The 25,726-nt window shown below is 38.9% G+C and overlaps 1 protein-coding gene and 9 non-coding genes across 10 annotated transcripts in view; all 10 read left to right on the forward strand.

Annotated features, from left to right (window-relative positions):
* The window catches only part of ppil2 (peptidylprolyl isomerase (cyclophilin)-like 2), a 30,189-nt gene extending 14,542 nt beyond the window's left edge, over positions 1–15,647 (forward strand). The window contains exons 13-20 of the mRNA XM_075467272.1: positions 1,616–1,705; positions 4,203–4,236; positions 7,415–7,532; positions 8,038–8,094; positions 10,009–10,081; positions 11,371–11,433; positions 12,528–12,667; positions 15,392–15,647. Of these exons, the coding sequence (XP_075323387.1) occupies positions 1,616–1,705; positions 4,203–4,236; positions 7,415–7,532; positions 8,038–8,094; positions 10,009–10,081; positions 11,371–11,433; positions 12,528–12,667; positions 15,392–15,494 (678 nt within the window). The 3' untranslated portion in view covers positions 15,495–15,647. The remainder of the gene's footprint in view (positions 1–1,615; positions 1,706–4,202; positions 4,237–7,414; positions 7,533–8,037; positions 8,095–10,008; positions 10,082–11,370; positions 11,434–12,527; positions 12,668–15,391) is intronic.
* A 3,862-nt stretch (positions 15,648–19,509) lies between these two features.
* Positions 19,510–19,581, forward strand: trnaq-uug (transfer RNA glutamine (anticodon UUG)). Its single transcript has one exon. It is a non-coding gene; the product is annotated as a tRNA-Gln (tRNA).
* Positions 19,582–20,247: 666 nt separating this feature from the next.
* trnaq-uug (transfer RNA glutamine (anticodon UUG)) lies at positions 20,248–20,319 on the forward strand. The gene has a single exon. It is a non-coding gene; the product is annotated as a tRNA-Gln (tRNA).
* Positions 20,320–21,255: 936 nt separating this feature from the next.
* trnaq-uug (transfer RNA glutamine (anticodon UUG)) lies at positions 21,256–21,327 on the forward strand. Its single transcript has one exon. It is a non-coding gene; the product is annotated as a tRNA-Gln (tRNA).
* Positions 21,328–21,627: 300 nt separating this feature from the next.
* trnav-aac (transfer RNA valine (anticodon AAC)) lies at positions 21,628–21,700 on the forward strand. The gene has a single exon. It is a non-coding gene; the product is annotated as a tRNA-Val (tRNA).
* Positions 21,701–21,993: 293 nt separating this feature from the next.
* Positions 21,994–22,065, forward strand: trnaq-uug (transfer RNA glutamine (anticodon UUG)). The gene has a single exon. It is a non-coding gene; the product is annotated as a tRNA-Gln (tRNA).
* Positions 22,066–23,001: 936 nt separating this feature from the next.
* trnaq-uug (transfer RNA glutamine (anticodon UUG)) lies at positions 23,002–23,073 on the forward strand. The gene has a single exon. It is a non-coding gene; the product is annotated as a tRNA-Gln (tRNA).
* A 300-nt stretch (positions 23,074–23,373) lies between these two features.
* trnav-aac (transfer RNA valine (anticodon AAC)) lies at positions 23,374–23,446 on the forward strand. The gene has a single exon. It is a non-coding gene; the product is annotated as a tRNA-Val (tRNA).
* A 293-nt stretch (positions 23,447–23,739) lies between these two features.
* trnaq-uug (transfer RNA glutamine (anticodon UUG)) lies at positions 23,740–23,811 on the forward strand. Its single transcript has one exon. It is a non-coding gene; the product is annotated as a tRNA-Gln (tRNA).
* A 939-nt stretch (positions 23,812–24,750) lies between these two features.
* Positions 24,751–24,822, forward strand: trnaq-uug (transfer RNA glutamine (anticodon UUG)). Its single transcript has one exon. It is a non-coding gene; the product is annotated as a tRNA-Gln (tRNA).
* The last annotated feature ends 904 nt before the right edge of the window (positions 24,823–25,726 follow it).

A 25,726-nucleotide genomic window follows, 5' to 3' on the forward strand; every position in this document is an offset into this window, starting at 1 on the left:
TAACAGGAATTAAATGTGTGAGTGAAATGAATAGATATGCTCCATGAAGCTCCTGAAATGCACACAAATCTAGAAGGACGCGCTAAAATCTGTAGATTCAAAATATTCTAAATGAATGAAGTAAGTTTGATTGTTTTTATGCCCACCATTATCACATGTTTTTGGCAGATTGTCTTTGAAGGGGAGCGCCTGTCAACGTATGTGAACTGCTACGTTTGCTGTCATTTTTTTTTCTGCGTCAGCAAACATTCTTTCCATGCTGACGTCACTGCTTCCTCACAATTTTAAGTATGAAGGCGAGTCATTAGAGAGCAGCAACTGCAAGAGGAATTAGAGTTCCAGATGGGGAGCTCTGACGTCAAACTTCTTGGTTAGAAATCAAAGGAAACTTGTGTATTTTTATTTTTTCATGCATTTCACAAATTGATGTTCTAGTAATCTGCTGTTTGACAGAAAGTCATTTGACTTTTGTTATTAGATGTTTTTCTCTATTCTGGAAGTGAATTAATTTTTTTTTTTTTTTTTTTTTTTGCACCAAAATGCTTTGGCATTCTGGGATTTACACGAAACCAGAGTTGAACTCCAACAGTGAAACTGTAATGAAGGAGAAAATAAAACCAGTAGAGCTTATAAAAACCCTGTCACACTGCAAAAAGCCACTGCATAAAAATAGGTTTTACTAAAGCATATGGTGGTTCTTGGAAACCATCATCCACTGTTGCCAAGGGCAAAGCGAGTGCGTTTCTCACATAAACACACTCGTGCTCAAACACACACACAGGAGAAGTGTTCCTTAAGGCTGTTGGCATTAATAACAGTAGACACGACCTACGCCTTCTGCTCGGAGAACAAATGCTGCCTTATTTCGGAGGGCCACTTAGTTGGAACTTGCTGCTCTATGTAGATGTTTTGTAATGGTTCACAAAATGTTAGTGTTGATAACTTTCTGCATCACCATAGTTACAAAGCTATGGTGATATACTGTATAAGTGAGGCTGTCTAAGGACATAGATGGACTCTACTTCATCCTTGACTTGTCTTAGTAGCAAACATTTTTTTTGTTTGTTTGTTTGTTTTCTATTATTCTTGCAGGTCAGAGTTGAAAATGTGTGAATCTTCCTCAATGATGGTATAAGATTTAAAGCATACACCATTTCATGTGAGATAGAAAAAACATCCTCTGTTAGATTGAAGGTTCTACATATCATCTTAATCCCCTTAAAATTACTTACAAATATTATTACTCGGTGTACTCAATTTGAAGCTTCTTCAAACAAAACCTTTGAGAAGGTTCGGCAGTGATGTTTTTCTCTTTTTTTTTTTTTTTTTTTTTTTTTTTTTTTTTTAAACACTGTGTCAGCATTCAAATTCATATTAGTTTCCCACAAATTCTTTGCGTCACTTCTGATTACAGTTATTATAAGATTATATGGCATCTGATTTTATTTTATTTTATTTTATTTTATTTTTTTTTTGCAGTGGAGAACTTATTCTGTATTTCAGACTTGGAACATTGGTTGACAGATGACTATGCTGATAGTGTAGAGTTGCTCGATTAACTGTTGTTTTAATTATGGGGGGTTTTCTTCATCTATCTGCATATTCTTTTCTCCAGGTTCCTAAAGCAGGAGAGAATTTCATCGGTCTGTGTAAAAAAGGCTTCTATGACGGGACGATTTTCCACAGGTCCATCCGAAATTTCATGGTAAGGAATAAGACGGGCTAAGAAAGAAAACAATTTCACACAACTCGTCAAGGTTTTTGGATACCTTTTGTATTTTCTTTTTGTCCACTGGACTGTACGGACTTTGCAAAGGAATCTGACCTCTGCATTGAAACGATCTATAAGACATGGACACACAAAGCAAATGAGAAGTCGGTGTGTGTTCACAGGCTTAGAACTTTAGGAGCAGATGGGGTTTTGTGCTTTGCTCAAGGGAACTTCAGCTGTCTGTAATGATGAATCAAGACAGCACTGATCGTGACTGCTTCACCCACAGTTTTTCCTTCCAGTCAGGGCAAACCTTTAGACACCAAACCCCTATCTGTCCTCTAGGTAACTGCTGCTGCTTTTATCTATACTTTCACTGATGTTCACAACCATGAACACAAAAAATTAAAATCCCCGACTGTGCAGCTTGAAAGAACAGGAGTTAAGAGTTGAGACATAACTGAAGTTTGGACTGATAGTGTTTGTTTAAACTAAAGAGCAGATTTACAGTACTTAAAGTCAGATTATTCACAGCATGAGTGATTGTTTCCAGGTTAAAAAGAAGATTTGTGGCTGAGAAGCTTTATTACTGGAAATGGTAGTGGTTACATTTTTGATAACTGCTCTGTATGCTTGGGTCTTATTTTTCTGAAGTCTGTATCCACCTGCTCTATTTATAATTTTGGCTTTATTCGCCGTTGTAAACAAGTTTATGTTTTCTGAAATCAGGATAAAGTAGATTTATGTGGATTTATCTTCCACCTCCAACTGATAAAAATTGAAATAGAGGACCAACCACATTGTCATTCAACACCTTGTCTTTTGATTAAATAATAAGTGATGCTGATTAGTGAACACAGCTTTTTGTTTCAGTTCATTCTGTAACTGACGCTTTTCAGCTAAGACTGAGAATTTGAGATGAAAGGTCTCTGATCAGCCGCTTGTCTGTGTGTTTCAGAGCCGCGGCTCACGTATTTAAAGGAGCTCTAAAGTGGACATCTGGTCTCAAAAGGACCCTTACCTTTTTCTTTCTGTGCTGTGGTTTAATTCAGAGCAGCAGGCTGTAAATTGTTCATCCATAATTACTGTGGCGCTTGTGCCTTCAGCTTATCCTGCGCATCCCACAGGAGGAGACGGGTTGCACCTGAGAGAACAATTTCACAGCAACAAATACTTTAGAGGCATCGTGGTTGCAGACAGTGAAACGTGGTTCTGTCTTCTTATACAGCAGGTCATTGGGACTTACTGATGTTCCTCTAATGAATTTAACAGTTTTAGTTTGAAAATTGAGAGGCCCCTCACCCAGCTTCCTGGTAATATTTCAGGCTCAGACAGAAGCAAATGTGATACAGCTGTTTCAGTCATTGGACTGTCGGTGAACCCCGGACTTGTTGACACTGCATAGCATCCTCTTTACAGTTCACAAGAGTCTGCCGTTTTTGTTCAGACCGGATAACCGAGAAATGGCAGTGACTTTAAAACTGCAAATTATTTTGTTTTTAACCTAAAATTTATTAAACTAAATTACATTGATTTAAAATTCTTCTCTGTGCTGATCATTATTTTTCTTAACCCTTAAACTCTGATAATGGAAGGCTGTAGGGATGCTTGTAGAGAACAGAAACAACTTTGTTTCTTATTTCAGTTTAAAAAGGTGCGTAAGATATGCTTCTTTGTTTAAGGTCAGCGCACTTCTTTCCTGTCACAAAATCCATTCGTGTCAAATCTGCTCTGCAGTCTTACTTGATATAGTGACTCTAAGGCTCAGTTTACAAATGTATTATTGGTGCTTCGAGGAGATTGGCTAAACGGTTAGTACAGACTATACCAACGCTGCTCTACCACAAAATGTTGTCTAGCATGATCTATCAGTTTTCTGCTCTAACAGTTGATGTGGCAGCCCAAACAAACCTAAAAGCAAACGATACAAAGCCTTCTGAAAATCTTTTGCTCAGCCTACCTCTTCTGTTTGTAAAAATAAATTTTCCAGCCACAAAACGACGAACAAACTTGCAGACACCCCCTTATCAAAACTTTACTCCATAGCAGCACTGGTGGTCAAAAGCGTCTGGCTCTTTAAATAAGAGGTCCAAAGAAATGCACGGAACTGTAGAAGCACTTACTGGAAGGTGAAGCAAGTTGAATGATCAGTAGTGGCTAGTACACTGAAAAGCTTTGACTCGGTCAGTAGAATTATGAATCACTGATATTTACAATTTGTCACTGGTTGTAAAGTTGTGTGTGAAACGGGCTAAAATGTAAGGTAATCACTTTAGTGTGATGTTAAACAAAGATACAGCATATTAGCAAACAATTAAAAAATTTATACTGTTGAGGTTTAAAAAACAGTTTCTTAATTTAATAGTGCGTTGACATATTGATCAACTTCAATCAAGATTAATTTGGGAGGTCATCAGAAACATTGAACAGAAATGGCTACAACTCAGCTATGACCACAGAGAAAACCTAACAGAATGTTTTTTGTTTCCAGATTCAAGGGGGGGATCCCACTGGCACTGGTACAGGTAAATAAGCACTTCTCTTAAACCACATTTTGAATTGCATAACACCTCCCTTTTGAATTATGAATGGTTTCTATTTGGAAGCTTCACGCAAGCACTGCTTGCAACTTAAGATGCAAGTCAGGAGTGTTACTAAATATATTCTGTGGGCTCATGGGAGTAAATGCACAAAGGGAGACGGATGATGTGACTAGAAGAGGACTGAGTGTGGGCCACAGAATGAGGGTGGGGTGAACAACCAGTCATCCAATAAATGGTACATTTTTCCTGTTTTTGAAAACCAGCTGAAAAGGAAACTCGGTATAATCGACTGCTAGACCACATACAGTTAATTTCCTGCCTTCGTGGCGTCTGCTACTGGGAGTGTTTGCCGTACAAAGTGAGCTTTGTTTCTCCAGGCATCTGAACACTGCAAAAATGCATCTACCATGACAGATTTATGAAGGTGCAAAATTTCTGGCCTGTGGGCAAAATTCTCCCATCTCATCACCTGGATTGAACAATATGGGCACATAACTCAATAACAGACTTTTAACTGGATTTACTGCAGGGCTTCTTTGTTCAGTTTAACAGTCCCACAGCATGAAGGATTATGTGTGCTGTCTTGCAGTTTGTATCGCCTTTTTAGGAATGTAGCTAGCTTTAGCCTCAGCTCATTTGAAATATCTTTGAAATTTGTGAAGATAAACTCAGGCCGAACAAATGTAAAAAAAAAATTATGTTGTTCTTTTTTAAGGACTCATTTGTCTTACAGTTATCAAGAAACCCTGCAAAAATCAAGCATGTATTATGGGAGGATTTAATGTAATTTCTGCTCTTGTGAAGGGATAGTGATGCCATTGTTCATGTTTCCCACAATAGATATTTCTAGGGCAACAAAAACTCTTATGACCACCATGCCCAAACACTCGTCACTGTTTATAAATGTTGGTTTGTATTTCAAAGAGTTCTCAAACACCGTCTGCAGGCATTGGTTTGCAAGAAAAGTTCCCACTGTTCACAGTCAAACAGTGTGTTTGTGGTCTGGGAAGCTAAACTGTCTGCACCGTAGTCCTCTACAGACTCTCAGAATACGCTGCAGGAAGGTTAAAGAGATTTTTAAAGTGGCGTCACGAGAAGGGATTGGAATTGATGAGATTTTGTTGATGCAATGCCACTATCAATGCTGCTTATGGATCCACTTCTTTATCACCCTTCATGATTTTGAGCCTAATTCTACGGGAAAACGAATACACGGCACAGGTTTTTAGCTCCAAACCAACCGCCTACTGTTTGAAATCCCAAACGGAATAAATTATGGATTTACTGTCTTTATATACAGATAACATGAGAAAAATACTTAACTCAGTGAAATAGAAATATCAACAAGCATTTTTACTTTTCAAAAATCTTTTTTGGTCCCCATATCAGAAACCAGAACTATAGTAGACTGTGTAAGCAACCGAACAGAAATGAGGGTTTTCTACAGTTTATAAAAGGTACAAGCCTTTGACAACTAGTTTAGTGACGGTACGGTAACACTTGTTCAAGTTTTCTTCACTCATCACTCTTCCTGCCTGTGCACAAAGTGTGAAGGGGTTTTAGTTGACCTGTCAGAAGCTTGAAAGAACTGGTTCTCGTGGTGCCGCAGTGAGCTCACTCTCTGTCAGCAGAGCAGAACAATGACTACCATCGCCAGCGGCATTCACAGATATAACTTTTAATGTCAAGAAAATCCATCAGAAATTCTCCACACATTTAAGGTGAACCCCTCTTTTATTGCCTGCGCATAAATTAGACAGGGATGCAGTCAGTAAACTGCTTACTTTAAAATCCACTCTTTCACAAGGCTCAGAGTAGTCTCATTCATTTAAAACCCTCCAGGACCAGATGCTTTGGAAAAAGGCTAGATTCAAACATTGAATTGTTAATGAAACCTTTGACGTGTCATCTAAATTTAGAACAAGAGGCACATGCGCACATATTGCAAAATGCCAAAATAATGTCTATGTTAGCGAGGTCCCACAGCGCTCTCAGTTAGTGGAGTCAGTTTTCATACTTGTTAGAAAAATGAGTGGACATTTTTTTAATCAGAGAGAATGCCGTTTAATGGATTTGTTTCCTCTTTGGAGAGGTACTTTTTTGTTGCTTCTGTCTCCCTCCTTCATTTATGACCAGTCATGCTGAGGTAAAATGTCAGCATGTTGATAAATTATGTAAAAATGTCACCTGGTAAAGCTTGATAGCTACAGAATTCTCTTATGAGTTTTTACAGCAACACACACACACACACACACACACACACACACAGAATGCATGTTTTATTCTTTATATTCACATGCATCCTCGTGCACATATTCCAGCTGGCAGGTCAACGCAACACACTTTCAGGGTAACAAGTCCTTTCCCCTGTTGGGAGCCAATAAACTCCTGCAGTGTGTATTCCTGTATACTCCTCATGATGATTCTTAATAATGAAGTCGGTATGGATAATGATTCACAGCTGAAGGCTCTCAACAAGGCTCCGTGTTCAAGGGCAAAAGCCTTTTCCTGGTTCTTAAAAAACAGTTCCCTTACTCTCTGAATGTGCAGCAATTAACACGTATAGTACTGACAGAGCTAATACTTTTTTTCTCGCTATTTTTGTACAATTTTTTTTTAATTTAATTTTTTTTAAATTTTTTTATCATATATTGAATAGAAAATCAAAGAAGATGAAAATGACTGTGAACTTGTGGCCCGTAGTGGTTACGTAACTTTTCTTTTTTGTTAAATTTAATTTGCATTTAGTCCTTCGAGCAAAATAAAATGTGTTTTTCAGACTGTCAGTGTTGCTCATCTCAGGGTAACTCATTTGACAATATCAAGATCTATATTATACAGTTAAAACTTTGTGAAGGAAGTTACACAATATCGTTGAAGAAACACCAGTAGCCCTGAAGACTCCTTAAAGAAATGACAGAAAGCTTGTCTAAGAGGGTTCAGGCTGTGTTGGAGAATAAAGGAGCTCAGACCAAATACTGACTTTCAAGCTTGTTTGAATTTTACAAACTGTGTTTGCCATATATATTATATTTCAGTGTATGTTTGGACACATTCCAATAACTAGCTGCACATATTTTCTGTCCTCCCAGTAATATCTGAAGCGTCCTCCTGTTTCTTCCCCTTTCCTTCCTCCCTCACCTACTTTTGACATTCCTAGGAGGAGAATCCTTCTGGGGAAAACCTTTCAAGGATGAATTTCGACCCAACCTATCTCATACCGGACGGGGAGTTCTCAGCATGGCTAATTCTGGTCCAAACACCAACAAGTCTCAGTTGTAAGAAATATTTTTCAAAGCACAAATTTTTTTTAAAATTTGCTCTGTTCAAGATAGTTGACGGAGAATTAAGGTTTGTTTTCCCTTTGTTCCTTTGGATATCTTCGGGTGAATAAAACATGAAATCATGAAATAGTTGTTTTTTTTTCCTCCGCTAAATTTGAACTTGAAAGAAAAGTATAAACTCAATGAGGGATATATTTTCAATAATTTACTCACATCGTGAAATGGGAACTGATTTCTTTTCTCTTATTTAGTCCTTTAACATTTTATTTCTACCACCTTTGAATTGTTTATGCATGTATATGTATATAAATGTCAATACATTTAACTCCTGGGATATGAAATTACATTACACAATAGATGTCTGCCCAAGAGGAGTAAATTATCTTAAACTCATGAAAGTGAACTCTTTTTTTTTTTTTTTTTTTTTTTTTTTCCTGAATCGGTACATTAAGTAAAACTTGTACCATCATTCATGGATCTTTCTCTTTCTTTCTCTCAGCTTCATCACATTTCGCTCGTGTCCTTACCTGGACAGGAAGCACACCGTATTTGGAAGGTAAACTTTATGTTTTTAATTTAAGTTATAAAATACTCAATTGTATGTACATTCAAAATAGGCTGGCTCCACCGGTCTGACATTGGGCCAAAAGCATTGAAAGATTTAGTAGCTGCTGGAGCTACATAGATGTCTCTTTGCTGAGTTAAGCATCATTTTTAGATGGCTGTCCTTTGGAGAAACCCACGGCTGTTGTCTAAAAATATCCCGATTGCTTTCAAGTCACCGATTTCTTTCTCCATGGTCAGCACCCAAAAAAAAGCCTCTGCTTTAACCATGCTTTGCTCTGCTGTGGAAAATTCAGAAGTCGTACAAAGATTTGCTTCGTAATGAAGTGAAACAAAGTGTTAAAATGATAAAGATTGCTTCTCATTTCTTTATCTGTTTTTGGTACTTGGCCCATTTTCGGTTGTGTTCGGCTTTCAATGAATCAGTATTCAACCTATGTTTAGCATCATGTGTAAAACAGCTGTGTTTGCATGGATACACTAACACAGTTTGCATTGTATGATTAGCTCAGTATTTACATGGTAACAAACATTTCAGCACTGTAGCCCTTTTCATATATGGGTTCCGCCTTTTCGGCGAATAAAAGACTTCATTGTCAACCCATCTCTGTTCCTCTTTAGTAAATCACACACACACCAAACATTGGAAGCCCAGCACTGCATCGATGTGTGTTTAAAATGAGTAAGACAGCATTGCAGAATCAACTGAGGAAAGTCATCGCTACAACATAAGCTGGATCTACATTATTAACAATTTTAAAAAGCTTTTTACTCAAAAAAAAAAAAAAAAAAAAAAAAAAAAGTTTTTCAATCTTTGATGCTGGGTGGTTTCTATATGGAAGGTAGTGGTGGTGGTAAAGGTAATATTTGCTTACCAGGAGCTTTTTGCCATTCTTGTACCATCACTTCTACTCATCTCTACATTTTTTTTTTTTTAGCTGGTAGTTTGTGTGCTACTTCCAGTGCTGCATACTGCTACTTCTTTTTCTGCTGCCTCTGGGAGATGGAAGACATTGTAATGACTCACATCCTGTCTAATGGTGCAAAGTAATGTTACAGGAAAGTGTGGTCCACCTGTTGGGTTTCTCAGCTGAATATTTAATTAGGTTACGCATAGGTCATAGGTATTAGATTTTATTATTCTGTTGATATCGATAGTTGAAACTTTAATGTTTTAAACATTTGCAGCTTGTCATCTATCAGCCTTAGAGCTTGTTTAGCTTTGCAGACACCGATTTACCGCTTTGGTACAGTATCCGCTCTAATCGTGTAATGCCTACAGATTCATATGCTATCATTTAACAAGGTATACTTGCTCAGCTTAAAACGGCAAACAAACACAGACTGCAATTGTAAAATTGTGCCATGATGGAATAAGATATACAGAATGGATTACTGGCATCAGATATGGCCTCAACATGAACTTCCTGGATTGTATTTAATCTTTTTACCTATAAAAAGCACACAAACAATGCAGGTTGATCATTGATACAACACCTCTTTGAATATGAGCAGGTTGTAAAGTTAAATTTCCCCACTTTCCACCTATGGAAGATCAGCCTCGGAGTCCTCGAGTTCAGGTCTGTAACTGTAGATTGACAACCTCAGAGGGATTTGAGCTCCACTTCATCCTGCCAGCCAAAATCACCCTGCAGCACCCTTGTCATGATTAAACACATCAGTGCTGTGCTGAATGGTAGAAATGGATGCACTAGCAATGAAATTGTTCAACAGTCTAAATCTCTAAGGGTTTCATGATAAATTTAGCTGTGACAGATATGCTGCCTTTGTTTATCCCCCAAAGTGAAGATAAAGTGAACAGGCAATTTTTGGAGAAGCCCAGGTCGTTGAGATGTATAGAAGACTTAATCCCAATAACAAATAGATATTTGTTTTTCTTTTGCAGGGTCGTCGGTGGATTTGAGGCACTCACGGCCATGGAGAATGTAGAGAGTGATACCAAAACAGACAAACCAAAGGTGGGGAGAAGTGATGTTTAGGTGTTAGATGGTCTTGGTGGACTCTCTTTTATGAAGAAAAATCCCTCCACAAGCTCGACACGTCAAATTGTTTAATTTTATATGAAATATATAGTATTGAGCTGAGGTTGACCTCCCCATAGAGTACAAAGTTTAGCCGTAGTAGCAGTTCAGATTTCTACATCACTGACATTAAAGGCAGCTGAGAAGAAGAGTCAGTCGTGGTGCTATGACAGCGGTTTGAACATCATATGGATCATGTACGAGGTTAAGATGTAAATGAAGCAGGAGCCATCAAGGGACAGGTTGGAAATGTCAATGTGGAGCTACATTAAAGGATAAGACCGTTTTTTTGACATTGGGCCCTTGATTTCACATTATAACATGATGTTCTACTCACCCCTGCTTGTTGTTGGTAATTTGGAACTGTTCCGAAGATATTCGAGAGGCGTCTGGCTGCTCTCTTGAGATATTCGGCCATGAAACGGTTTCCTATGGGCAACGTTATACAGGCACAAACTATGCTGTTTATAATTTATTAATTACTGTACACTAGCACTGATAACGTGGAGGTGCGTCGCTTACTTCAAAAAATCCGGGATACTGTCATTTTGAATTTTTGTCGTAAAGTGGGTTAGGTTAGCTAGCCAAATGAATAAATAGGCAGCAGGTCTGTGGGCTGTCTGTGGTAGCACGATGATGACGTCAGTAACACCCACTTTATGACAAAAATTCAAAATTACAATAACCTGGATTTTTTTAAGTAAGCGACGCACCTCCACGTTATCAGTGCTAATGTACAGTAATTAATAAATTATAAACAGCATAGTTTGTGCCTGTATAAACTTGCCCATAGGAAACCGTTTCATGGCCGAATATCTCAAGAGAGCAGCCAGACGCCTCGCGAATATCTTCGGAACAGCTCCAAATGTTCAACAACAAGCAGGGGTGAGTAGAACATCATGTTATAATGTGAAATCAAGGGCCCAATGTCAAAAAACCGGTCTTATCCTTTAAGTTTTAAAACAGAGCTTATTGTCATTGTTATGCTGAAATAAAGTATGCTGTTAAAACATAACAAATGAATTCGCAACAGTTTTAAAAGTTTATATTGAAGCAAAGATGTGATTTTCCGCAGTTTTAGAAAAGATGTTTTCCACGTGTGAAGAGAAACTTTGTAGATCATTTTGTCTGGTGATTAATGGTATGTTATAGAACTTAATATTTAGATACTCATTTACAAATAATTGAATTGAGACTTTGTTTTTGTTTTCTTTGTTTTCTTTCAGTCGGAGATCAAGATAATTAATGCCACTGTGTTTGTGGACCCGTACGAAGAGGCTGATGCTCGGGTTTGAATTCCTAAGAATTTCTTCTAACTTTATACAGATTTTTTTCCCACACGCAGAATATATCAGAATACCACTAAGAGCTGACTCTTTGTCTATTGAAACACAAAGAACTGGTTTAAGAATGGGCTACAACTTCATTGAACTCAACATTGTGATAGATGCATGCTTAATGCTCACATCCCAAGACGAGCCACATCAGATTATGATGATCAGGCAAGCAAAACAAACACATTCCAAAAGGAAAACCCAAACAGTTCTAATTTTCCATAAGAAATCTTCAGGAGCGGTCTGATGCAGCATGAATAGGAGTTAAATAGGAGTTTCATTACTCCTATTTAAGGATCTTTCAGTCATTGTTTCCCTTCATGCCACTGCACAGTTAAATGCAAAGTTGGCATGTGAATGAGAGCAGCTATATTTACTGCTTTACAAAAAATGCAAAATGACAGAACTTTGGAGCTTCTTTGAGCACCTCGGCCCATTTCAGTTCCCCAGCTTGTGTTACATCAGACTCATTTTGTCCTCCTAAAACGGTGTCCACTCCTTGAAAAAGTCTTTTATTTTGTAATAAAGGACAGCTGTTGCTTTGACAATAGAGCGGTCGTCTCCCAGTTTGGACATAAGAGGTTCGGTTCCTACTCAACATCTTGGAAATGTCAGTTAGTCAAGATACTGATCCCCACATTACTATTCATACATCGGTGTGTGAATTTCTGTCCCAATGAGATCCACCAAGGCTCCATCCTGCCAAGCTTCAACTTATCCATTTCTCCCCGCAACACTCAAGTTCAAACCAACCAGTGTCGTTTACTGGTAGCTGTGAGTTGGGTTTAGGTGGGATCACATCTGTGGTGGCTTTGATCTGGTTCCCCAATAAGTATCGTAAATTGTAATCTTTGTTAATCTGATGAAACAAAGCATTAAAACAAATCATTTGGTGTGTCAAGTTTGATGTATTAAGCTTGTAATGTAAGGTGCTTTGGGTGATGAACAACAAATATCATGCAGCCTTCCTCGAGTGCGACACCTGATATTATATATAATAGACGGTTCGATCCACTGATCAAGTATTAACGTTTGTTTTGAACACTTAGGTTGCAGCAGAGCGAGAAAAAGAGCTGGAGAAGCAGGAGGAGGAGAAGCAGCTGGCCAGCAATGCTCTGAAAAAAGCCAAGGACAAGGCACCCAAGACCTTCAAAGAAGGTGTGGGGAAATACATCAACCCTACCACAACGTAAGGAGACACACACACATACACACATAGTGTTCACTGAATCCCCCTTCTCGATCTAATGTAGCGATGGCATCCATGGGCAGGGAAGTATGAAGCTGCACAAACTTGAATTTAACCCTTTAATATCGTGCTCTACCATTTCTCAGCGACTTTACCGTCTGTATGTTTCTTAAAAATGTACAGGAGTAAATCTGCCTGAGACATCTCTACCACTTGGCATAAGTTTCTAAATGTAAAAGTGAATTTATGTTATGTCACAGCTTTCTCACTGAAGACCTTTAAGGAGAAAGAAATGGAACAGAAAAGCAATAACCGGATGATAAAACATGATTTTACAGCATCAATGGTAAAGCCATAATGTGCAAAACTGCCTATTGTGGAGAGGAATAGCAATTGCCCTTATGTTTTATCATCCATAACTTATTTTGATTAGTTTAGGTATCATCTGACATTTCGTTTAAGTTTGACTTCTTGTACTTCTTCTACTTTGAAACACACACACAAAAAAAAAGATGTAGCATCTCTTCACACGTGTCACCCTGCAGGATCTGTGGAGGGTGCTGGAAATATAGTGATTATCCACAATTAAGGTGTCTGAGGCTTGTGACTTTTTTTCTCTCAGAGTAATCCATCACATTGAGTTAGCTTTTTCTTTAAAGAGCAACGTCGACTCTGATGCTTCCAGATAACATTACGTTCATTTTTAAAGACGAAACTGGCGTGAGGGACTTTTCTTCCAACATTTCTGGTCCTGTTAAAGGTTGCAGCTTTTTTTTAATTGGTTGCGGTTTGGCTCTATATAAGACATTCATTACATAGTTAAAATTTCTCTGGAAAAAGCTTTTTGACTTATGCTTGTTACGTGTTTTGGGCATAAAAATAAAGGAGCTCTTTATCTAAAAATTATGCATGAATTCCTCATTCACTAAATGATAGTTTAGCCACTCCTCACCTCCTTTTAGATCATTGTTTAGGTTTCCTCAAACTGAACTCTTTCATGTCTTTCTGTTCCCAACAACCCCCAATAGAAAACTGTCTGCAGCTCATTAATATTTTAGTTCTGTTTATATCACCTTTCTTGTATTTGTGGTGTTTTGAGTTTTTTTTGTGGCACTCCTGTATATAAATAATTAAGGACTAGCTCTAACTGTGATCTCTGTGCGGTTTGTTGTTGACCATTTACCATTAAATGAGGCCTATTAATTTTTCTAAACATATATATTTATTGTTTTTTTGTGTTAATACAACAACTTCCAATAATTAAACCATCATCAACACATGGCAGTAACGGAAATAATAATGACAATATTAATAATACTAAAGAGGACCAAAATTCATTGATACTAAAAAAGAAAATACAAATAAAATATAATTCTTAATGTAGGATACAGCCTACATTCAAAACAACAAATTAGATATTTCCCAAACTCTCCCCCATAGCTCCTCAACAGTTCCAGAAATAACTTCCAAATGGGGTAAAATTCAGAAGCCCTCTTTTTAACAATATAGGTCAGCTTCTCAAGAGCCAAACTCTATGTTAAGTGATTTAACCAGTGGTTAAAACGGGGGCAACCAACATTTTTCCAACATAATGCAATACATCGTTTGGCCTGTGGCAAACAAAGATCAACCATTTTTCTTTCCTTACCAGATAAAGTACAGTAATCTGGATACACGCCTAAAACGCCTATAACTTAGGGCATAAAGGTACAGGGGAAGTTATGATCTGAGAGATATACTTTAACACTGAGCTCCAAAATGTTTTAATCTCTTCACATTTCCATAAACAGTGATAGGTCAAGTATATTAGGATCATGATCGAATTTTCCAATTAAATTGTATCATTCTCAATCGAGTGTTAATGGTTTGGGTGTGTGTTTTTAAAACACATTTTACTCCATTCAATGAGTAAATGAGGCCTAATTTAATAAAAACTGAAGAAAATTAACCAAAACCAATCCATTCATTCCAATTACGACAGGGTTTTCTGTAGGTTAAAAGGCTATGGGCAGTGTGTGGTAACATACTGAATTACTTCACTCTTTTTTTCTTTTTTAGTTTTTTTAGTTTTTATCCACTCCTTTCTGAAGATTTTAAGCTCAGACAAAGTGGGGGAACTCCTCAGCAATCAATAAAGTTACTGAGAAAAGCTCATCAAATAATTGAAAAAATACATGTTGTAACATTACAATTGAAGTATTTGTGAGTCTGATTCACAAAGAAAAGAAGTGGAAAAAATGTGGTACTCTATCTAAATAAATAAATACAATGGACTAAAATTAGAGTTACAAGAGAGAATTTAGGCAAAATGTGGGTAAACAGTCATCTTCACCATATCTAGTATACCTTTATGATTCACTTGCCAGAATATTTGCCGCCAGAAATATCATTGTTTAATGCATTTTTGCATTATTGACTTTCATTATTTTATTAATTATGTCCATTTGTAAGTGTCTGAACTGTCCAAAAAGCGACTGAATGACTTTCCATAGTCAGTTAATAACTTAATAGCACTTCAGCTGATATTTTTCCCATCTTAAAAACAACCAAGAGATACAATGTAGAAAACGTATGACATGTAGAAATGAGTCATTTTTATTTGAAGTATGGGCATTTAGGTTTGGTTTGGTGGCTGATGAAGTTCGTTTCTGCTGATGTGTCAATATTGGACACCTTCTAAAAGAAGAAAAAGTGTCTTTTACCATCCTGTCTCTCCTCTTTCAGAAAACGGTCGGCCACAGACGGTGAAAGCGGGCCGTCCACCAGTGGAGCTGAAGCCAAGAAGTCCAAAGGCAAGACCAGCTTGGGAGACTTCAGCTCTTGGTAGCACAGGACCATTCGACATTTATATTTTAGCTTGTAAGCTAGGCTGAGTGCAAGTAAAATCCTCTCCATGCATATTTTTTTGTAATGTTCACTATCTCTCAGCTTTGTTGGCATCTTTTGAAACTATACATTAAATTTACTTTCTTATCATAAATATTGTTATGTCATTTTTAAATCTTCCTTGAAGAATGCTGTTGCAAGAATGCTGTTTTTTGTGACAGTATATTGAGACAAGTGTGGAGCCATATTTTTTTATGTAGGAAGAGGTGTTTATTTCCCTTAAATGCATACATGAGGCCTGCAGCTTGTGTCTTGGGTGACACACAATGCCATCTTTTTTTTGTAGCATTGTATTGAATAGCAATTAAAGCAGCCGTTGATTACACAATGAATTTATTTTCCTTTTGATTGTTCCCATCTTTTAATGGCATCTCTTAAAACTTTTTTTTCTATCAGCTCTTTGTCTGGCTGTAATTGGCTAGTTTTATAAAAGAAGAAAAACTATCTCCAGGACCCAAACAAACATGAACCCTCTGTATTTCCAGCCCCTGAGCAATCAGCAGTCAACACAAGTGTTCATGCTCTTTTATATCTCTCCTCTCTTAAATTACAACCACGAGCTGTCTGTCTGCTCTCATTTCGCAGAGCAGGCCTCCATTTTACATTTTACATGCAGCATTCATTTCACTGAAATTACTTTGAAAAGAGTAGAGGTCTCTTGTTACTTTTTGAGACGAGCAAGTTAATCACTCATCCTGGAAAAAAATTAAAAATAAAATACATGTAGCAAATATGAGTTGCAACCACAGGCATTTAAAGCCTCCATAGAACTACCAGTCAAATCCCTTCTTTTACAACGGGATGTGTGTCAAGTATTTGATTAGTCTAGAGTAAAGTAATCCACACCACGTAGAAAAAAAAAATGCCCCTGAACTGGTTCACGCACACTGGCTAAAGTCTGGATGATCCACCAAAAACCAAACCAAATCAGACAAATATTCCTGTTTCAGAGTCAAATTGTGAAAAAATGGGTGTAAATGTTTTGGAATAACTTCTTCACAGTTTGTGCTGTTTGTATTTTAACCAAGTATCCTGAAACATTAAAATCAATCTACTTTATGGCGTAATAGATATGAAATAATCACTACTTTCAAAGAAATTGTTTTAGTTTAAGTCAGTTTATATACTGTAGCTGAAAATCATGCTACGTTTTACTTGATTTGTAATCTCAGTTAACATTCTTTAGCTGCCACCCACTGTTTAACCTAATAATAAATTATCGTCAGTTTATTTATTTATTTTTAGTTGATTCATTAACCTGATCTAATTTACCAAATTTTATTAATTTCCACCACGGGGGATGAATAAAGTATTATATTCTATTTCTACTTCTAATCATTTCAAATCTATAGTACTGGTTGGTTTTGTTACCTAGGGAAATAACAGTGGAGTCTTTCTGGATTTGGCAGACATTAGTTTCAGTAGGCAAAACCAGCTTAAAAAATGTCCATATATGACAACAAGGTCCTGCTAAGTATATCAGTAATGTTACTGCATTCAATTTGCAGCCCATTAAATCTACATGTAAACTATGGGTAAACTTGTTATCAAGTTCCACTTTTATGAAAAATATTAAGTTAAAATGTCATAATCTGATTTAATAAATGCTGGGGTTTTTTCCTGCTTTTATTATCGGGTATCGTTGTTCTTATTTGTAACTGGTTTTACAGAAGAGCTGTCAAATTTTGTTCAAGGCTTTGGAAAAACCAGCCCAGTTCCGCAATATTGAGGCCATTTTCAAGCAGTATGCTAAACCCCTCCCTAAGAATGCCCAACATCTTAAACAACAGAGATTTAATTGGTCATATTAGTTTAAAAAGAAGGTTGATTTAACTCAAAAAAGCTAAAAAACCTCTCAGACCCTGCTGATAAACTGTTTGCTTCAATGAGATAATGTGGAATTGACGTCCTCTCAAATTAAGTTGGTGCGTCAGCAGAAGATTTTGGACACTGTGGTCGGATATGCATCCCTGCTACAGTTCTATCATTTCAATGACATCACTCGCAGGCTCTTTTATTGGACAAAGTGCCTGCCAGTGGGACACACTGACCAATGACTGCTGGGTTGTTCTGCTGTGGAAAGTGTGGCAGGTGCATTGCAGTAGCCATGGTGACTGTGGATGCTGAGCACTGCCTTCACTTTATGTAGGCAGAGACTGAATGGGGATGACATCACTCAGACAGACAAGAGAAAAACATCTCCTTCAGTTCCTGTATCTATTTTTCTGCCTGTGATGATAACATCAAATATTGTTTGGGGGCAGATGCGAAATTAATAAAAGACAAATAAGACATTTATCTTGAATAAAGATACCTGGAAATTAAATTGGTTTCCCTGCAAATAATACAGAAACAGATTAAATCTTTATCATCTTGTGTGAAAAAATAATACATTTTATGAAAACAAATACTTTTATTAAATACATTTAAGTAAATGTTTTGCTGATATTCAAATTGAATTTTGCCCGACATGTTTTAAGTGTTTTTGTCCTGGAAAGAGTATAATGGTATAATAGAAATGTATTTTTATTTTAAACAAATCGCAAAAAATACATAAATAAATACATACAAATGCAGCAAATATATCATGTACAACCCTTGAAAAAATAGAATTACCAGAAAGAAGTGACAAATGTATCAAAAATGTTATTTAATCATGGAACAAAATATGTGATTATTCCTAAACATCCATTACACAGTAACTAATAAAATAAAGATAAATGAATAAAGATAAAGAAAGCATAGGTTATTTACATTTAAATCCAACTCATGAAGGAAGCTTATTGAATGGTGAATCCATCTATGTATCCACTGTTTAATAAAAGGTTAAAAAAACAGCCTAGTTCTACAAGTTTGTAATTCTTGTTGTTGTTTTTCACAGTAGTTTACTTTAACTATCTCTCAGGTGATAACAAGAGAAAAAACACTGTGCCACTGATGTTAAGAAGCTCTCCCTTGAATTTCACTCTCTCTGGTTGTGACTCACCGCTCTGGGCATGGGGGCTGGCCCCTCCTTTGGATGACATCAGAGGGCTTGAAATAGCAGCAACATTAAAGCTTCCAGTCATGGGAGTCTTCTGAAAGGCTTGCAACTGAGGGTGGCCACTTTCAGCTCAGGAGGGAAGCGTGGATGGGAGGAAAGGAAAAACATAAAGGAAAAAAAACATAGAGGAGATAATGAAGTGACAGAAGCAACAAGTCAAAGGGGAACATTGGCTCGAGATCCTGCTAGAGCTGATGTCACAGAAAGAAAAGGTGCATAAAGTGAGAAATACAATTAATTTTCAAATTAATTACCTGCACCGAAGTCTGCAGTTAAAGAATAAATGTAAAAGAACAATTTTTTGCCACTCCATAATCTATTTCCCTCAGCCACAAAATTTGGGAAAACTTACCTTATTGTTTGAACTCCGGAACACTCATCAGCAGCCACAGCGACAGTTTCCGTAGTGTAGCGGTTATCACGGTTATCATCCTTTTGGATAGGAGGGGAGACTCATCTGCTATTCTTCACATTCTGTCAAGAAAACAGCAAATGTTCTGCACCATAGAAAGCGCATCCCGCCCTGCTTCCTATGAGCTGTCCCTAGGCACCACTCCGAAGCTCTGTGAAATTGCATCTCCAACAGATAATCTCTGTCGTAAAGTCATTTTTTGCAGCTTTTCAAGAGATTCTCTGATGCTGAGGTGTGAAACGGACTTTGGTGAACCCCCAGCTGCTGAGTGACAATGGCACCCTCCCCGTCAGGGAATCGAACCCTGTTCCTCCGCATGACAGACGGATTCTAACCTTTGACCAGCGAAGATTAAGAATACGTTGCTTGACTGTCGTGCCCATGCTGAGAATACAAACTGTAAGAGTATTACTGAAAAATTGACAAAAAAAATCCCTTTGCTATAAAACCTTTCGTTGTAAACCATTTGCATGACTGAGAGCGTACTTTGACTGTGGAAGGGGTTCCATGGTGTAATGGTTAGCACTCTGGACTTTGAATCCAGTGATCTGAGTTCAAATCTCGGTGGAACCTTCAGGTATGTGAGTTCTGGAAAGAATATTAGTTGAGTAGGCTAGTCAGTTGGCAAGTCACATTTGAGTGCATGATTGATCAAATCCAGTTGAGAGGATTTGCTGTATCACTAGTTGAACCTTTATGGTGTCTTCTTGAATATTCATTGGCGATGCTTCTATTTTTCCGTGCTCTCCCAGAGTAGTTTGTTAAAATCCCACTTCTGACACAATTTGTTGCCACTCCATAATCTCTTTCCCTCAGCCACAAAATTTGGGAAAACTTTGGACTCCGGAACACTCATCGGCAGCCACAGCGACAGTTTCCGTAGTGTAGCGGTTATCACATTTGCCTAACACGCGAAAGGTCCTCAGTTCGACACTGGGCGGAAACATTACTTTGTCCAGCTTTATTTATTTCATCCTTGTGTGAAGATGTATGACTGCCCGTTACTGATAGCAACATCAACATATTCATCATTTTGGATAGGAGGGGAAACTCATCTGCTATTCTTCTCATTCTATCAAGACAACAGCAAATGTTCTGGACCATAGAAAGCGCATCCCGACCTGCCTCCTATGAGCTGTCCCTAGGCACCACTCCAGGGCTCTGTGAGAATGCATCTCCAACAGATAATCTCTGTCGTAAAGCATTTGCATGACTGAGAGCGTACTTTGACTGTGGAAGGGTTCCATGGTGTAATGGTTAGCACTCTGGACTTTGAATCCAGTGATCTGAGTTCAAATCTCGTTGGAACCTTCAGGTATGTGAGTTCTGGAAAGAAGATCAGTTGAGTAGGCTAGTCAGTTGGCAAGTCACATTTGAGTGCATGATTGATCAAATCCAGTTGAGAGGATTTGCTGTATCACTAGTTGAACCTTTATGGTGTCTTCTTGAATATTTATTGGCGATGCTTCTATTTTTCCGTGCTCTCCCAGAGTAGTTTGTTAAAATCCCACTTCTGACACAATTTTTTGCCATTCAATAATCTCTTTCCCTCAGCCACAAAATTTGGGAAAACTTTGGACTCCGGAACACTCATCAGCAGCCGCAGCGACAGTTTCCGTAGTGTAGCGGTTATCACATTCGCCTAACACGCGAAAGGTCCTCAGTTTGACACTGGGCGGAAACATTACTTGCTCCAGCTTTATTTATTTCATCCTTGTGTGAAGATGTATGACTGCCCGTTACTGATAGCAACATCAACATATTCATCATTTTGGATAGGAAGGGACTCATCTGCTATTCTTCAAATTCTGTCAAGAAAACAGCAAATGTTCTGCACCATAGAAAGCGCATCCCGCCCTGCTTCCTATGAGCTGTCCCTAGGCACCACTCCGGAGCTCTGTGAGAATGCATCTCCAACAGATAATCTCTGTCGTAAAGTCATTTTTTGCAGCTTTTCAAGAGATTCTCTGATGCTGAAGTGTGAAACGGACTTTGGTGAACCCCCAGCTGCTGAGTGACAATGGCACCCTCCCCGTCAGGGAATCGAACCCTGTTCCTCCGCATGACAGACGGATTCTAACCTTTGACCAGCGAAGATTAAGAATACTTTGCTTGACTGTCGTGCCCATGCTGAGAATACAAACTGTAAGAGTATTACTGAAAAATTGACCAAAAAAATCCCTTTGCTATAAAACCTTTCGTTGTAAACCATTTGCATGACTGAGAGCGTACTTTGACTATGGACGGGGTTCCATGGTGTAATGGTTAGCACTCTGGACTTTGAATCCAGTGATCCGAGTTCAAATCTCGGTGGAACCTTCAGGTATGTGAGTTCTGGAAAGAAGATCAGTTGAGTAGGCTAGTCAGTTGGCAAGTCACATTTGAGTGCATGATTGATCAAATCCAGTTGAGAGGATTTGCTGTATCACTAGTTGAACCTTTATGGTGTCTTCTTGAATATTCATTGGCGATGCTTCTATTTTTCCGTGCTCTCCCAGAGTAGTTTGTTAAAATCCCACTTCTGACACAATTTGTTGCCACTCCATAATCTCTTTCCCTCAGCCACAAAATTTGGGAAAACTTTGGACTCCGGAACACTCATCGGCAGCCACAGCGACAGTTTCCGTAGTGTAGCGGTTATCACATTCGCCTAACACGCGAAAGGTCCTCAGTTCGACACTGGGCGGAAACATTACTTTGTCCAGCTTTATTTATTTCATCCTTGTGTGAAGATGTATGACTGCCCGTTACTGATAGCAACATCAACATATTCATCATTTTGGATAGGAGGGGAGACTCATCTGCTATTCTTCACATTCTATCAAGACAACAGCAAATGTTCTGGACCATAGAAAGCGCATCCCGACCTGCCTCCTATGAGCTGTCCCTAGGCACCACTCCAGGGCTCTATGAGAATGCATCTCCAACAGATAATCTCTGTCGTAAAGCATTTGCATGACTGAGAGCGTACTTTGACTGTGGAAGGGTTCCATGGTGTAATGGTTAGCACTCTGGACTTTGAATCCAGTGATCCGAGTTCAAATCTCGGTGGAACCTTCAGGTATGTGAGTTCTGGAAAGAAGATCAGTTGAGTAGGCTAGTCAGTTGGCAAGTCACATTTGAGTGCATGATTGATCAAATCCAGTTGAGAGGATTTGCTGTATCACTAGTTGAACCTTTATGGTGTCTTCTTGAATATTTATTGGCGATGCTTCTATTTTTCCGTGCTCTCCCAGAGTAGTTTGTTAAAATCCCACTTCTGACACAATTTTTTGCCATTCAATAATCTCTTTCCCTCAGCCACAAAATTTGGGAAAACTTTGGACTCCGGAACACTCATCAGCAGCCGCAGCGACAGTTTCCGTAGTGTAGCGGTTATCACATTCGCCTAACACGCGAAAGGTCCTCAGTTTGACACTGGGCGGAAACATTACTTGCTCCAGCTTTATTTATTTCATCCTTGTGTGAAGATGTATGACTGCCCGTTACTGATAGCAACATCAACATATTCATCATTTTGGATAGGAAGGGACTCATCTGCTATTCTTCACATTCTGTCAAGAAAACAGCAAATGTTCTGCACCATAGAAAGCGCATCCCGCCCTGCCTCCTATGAGCTGTCCCTAGGCACCACTCCGGAGCTCTGTGAGAATGCATCTCCAACAGATAATCTCTGTCGTAAAGTCATTTTTTGCAGCTTTTCAAGAGATTCTCTGATGCTGAGGTGTGAAACGGACTTTGGTGAACCCCCAGCTGCTGAGTGACAATGGCACCCTCCCCGTCAGGGAATCGAACCCTGTTCCTCCGCATGACAGACGGATTCTAACCTTTGACCAGCGAAGATTAAGAATACTTTGCTTGACTGTCGTGCCCATGCTGAGAATACAAACTGTAAGAGTATTACTGAAAAATTGACCAAAAAAATCCCTTTGCTATAAAACCTTTCGTTGTAAACCATTTGCATGACTGAGAGCGTACTTTGACTATGGACGGGGTTCCATGGTGTAATGGTTAGCACTCTGGACTTTGAATCCAGTGATTTGAGTTCAAATCTCGGTGGAACCTTCAGGTATGTGAGTTCTGGAAAGAAGATCAGTTGAGTAGGCTAGTCAGTTGGCAAGTAACATTTGAGTGCATGATTGATCAAATCCAGTTGAGAGGATTTGCTGTATCACTAGTTGAACCTTTATGGTGTCTTCTTGAATATTCATTGGCGATGCTTCTATTTTTCCGTGCTCTCCCAGAGTAGTTTGTTAAAATCCCACTTCTGACACAATTTGTTGCCACTCCATAATCTCTTTCCCTCAGCCACAAAATTTGGGAAAACTTTGGACTCCGGAACACTCATCAGCAGCCACAGCGACAGTTTCCGTAGTGTAGCGGTTATCACATTCGCCTAACACGCGAAAGGTCCTCAGTTCGACACTGGGCGGAAACATTACTTTGTCCAGCTTTATTTATTTCATCCTTGTGTGAAGATGTATGACTGCCCGTTACTGATAGCAACATCAACATATTCATAATTTTGGATAGGAGGGGAGACTCATCTGCTATTCTTCTCATTCTATCAAGACAACAGCAAATGTTCTGGACCATAGAAAGCGCATCCCGACCTGCCTCCTATGACCTGTCCCTAGGCACCACTCCAGGGCTCTGTGAGAATGCATCTCCAACAGATAATCTCTGTCGTAAAGCATTTGCATGACTGAGAGCGTACTTTGACTGTGGAAGGGTTCCATGGTGTAATGGTTAGCACTCTGGACTTTGAATCCAGTGATCCGAGTTCAAATCTCGGTGGAACCTTCAGGTATGTGAGTTCTGGAAAGAAGATCAGTTGAGTAGGCTAGTCGGTTGGCAAGTCACATTTGAGTGCATGATTGATCAAATCCAGTTGAGAGGATTTGCTGTATCACTAGTTGAACATTTATGGTGTCTTCTTGAATATTTATTGGCGATGCTTCTATTTTTCCGTGCTCTCCCAGAGTAGTTTGTTAAAATCCCACTTCTGACACAATTTTTTGCCACTCCATAATCTCTTTCCCTCAGCCACAAAATTTGGGAATACTTTGGACTCCGGAACACTCATCGGCAGCCACAGCGACAGTTTCCGTAGTGTAGCGGTTATCACATTCGCCTAACACGCGAGAGGTCCTCAGTTGGACACTGGGCGGAAACATTACTTTCTCCAGCTTTTTTTATTTCATCCTTGTGTGAAGATGTATGACTGCCCGTTACTGATAGCAACATCAACATATTCATCATTTTGGATAGGAGGGGAGACTCATCTGCTATTCTTCACATTCTATCAAGAAAACAGCAAATGTTCTGCACCATAGAAAGCGCATCCCGCCCTGCCTCCTATGAGCTGTCCCTAGGCACCACTCCGGAGCTCTGTGAGAATGCATCTCCAACAGATAATCTTTGTCGTAAAGTCATTTTTTGCAGCTTTTCAAGAGATTCTCTGATGCTGAGGTGTGAAACGGACTCTGGTGAACCCCCAGCTGCTGAGTGACAATGGCACCCTCCCCGTCAGGGAATTGAACCCTGTTCCTCCGCATGACAGACGGATTCTAACCTTTGACCAGCGAAGATTAAGAATACTTTGCTTGACTGTCGTGCCCATGCTGAGAATACAAACTGTAAGAGTATTACTGAAAAATTGACCAAAAAAAATCCCTTTGCTATAAAACCTTTCGTTGTAAACCATTTGCATGACTGAGAGCGTACTTTGACTGTGGACTGGGTTCCATGGTGTAATGCTTAGCACTCTGGACTTTGAATCCAGTGATCTGAGTTCAAATCTCAGTGGAACCTTCAGGTATGTGAGTTTTGGAAAGAAGATCAGTTGAGTTGGCAAGTCACATTTGAGTGCATGATTGATCAAATCCAGTTGAGAGGATTTGCTGTATCGCTAGTTGAACATTTATGGTGTCTTTTTGAATATTCATTGGCGATGCTTCTATTTTTCCGTGCTCTCCCAGAGTAGTTTGTTAAAATCCCACTTCTGGCACAATTTGTTGCCACTCCATAATCTCTTTCCCTCAGCCACAAAATTTGGGAATACTTTGGACTCCAGAACACTCATCAGCAGCCACAGCGACAGTTTCCATAGTGTAGCGGTTATCACATTCGACTAACACGCGAAAGGTCCTCAGTTCGACACTGGGCGGAAACATTACTTTCTCCAGCTTTTTTATTTCATCCTTGTGTGAAGATGTATGACTGCCCGTTACTGATAGCAACATCAACATATTCATCATTTTGGATAGGAGGGGAGACTCATCTGCTATTCTTCACATTCTATCAAGAAAACAGCAAATGTTCTGCACCATAGAAAGCGCATCCCGCCCTGCCTCCTATGAGCTGTCCCTAGGCACCACCCCGGAGCTCTGTTAGAATGCATCTCCAACAGATAATCTTTGTCGTAAAGTCATTTTTTGCAGCTTTTCAAGAGATTCTCTGATGCTGAGGTGTGAAACGGACTTTGGTGAACCCCCAGCTGTTGAGTGACAATGGCACCCTCCCCGTCAGGGAATCGAACCCTGTTCCTCCGCATGACAGACGGATTCTAACCTTTGACCAGCGAAGATTAAGAATACTTTGCTTGACTGTCGTGCCCATGCTGAGAATACAAACTGTAAGAGTATTACTGAAAAATTGACCAAAAAAATCCCTTTGCTATAAAACCTTTCATTGTAAACCATTTGCATGACTGAGA

The sequence above is a fragment of the Odontesthes bonariensis genome, chromosome 6 (assembly GCF_027942865.1).
Source record: "Odontesthes bonariensis isolate fOdoBon6 chromosome 6, fOdoBon6.hap1, whole genome shotgun sequence".
In the NCBI taxonomy this organism is placed as follows: domain Eukaryota; kingdom Metazoa; phylum Chordata; class Actinopteri; order Atheriniformes; family Atherinopsidae; genus Odontesthes; species Odontesthes bonariensis.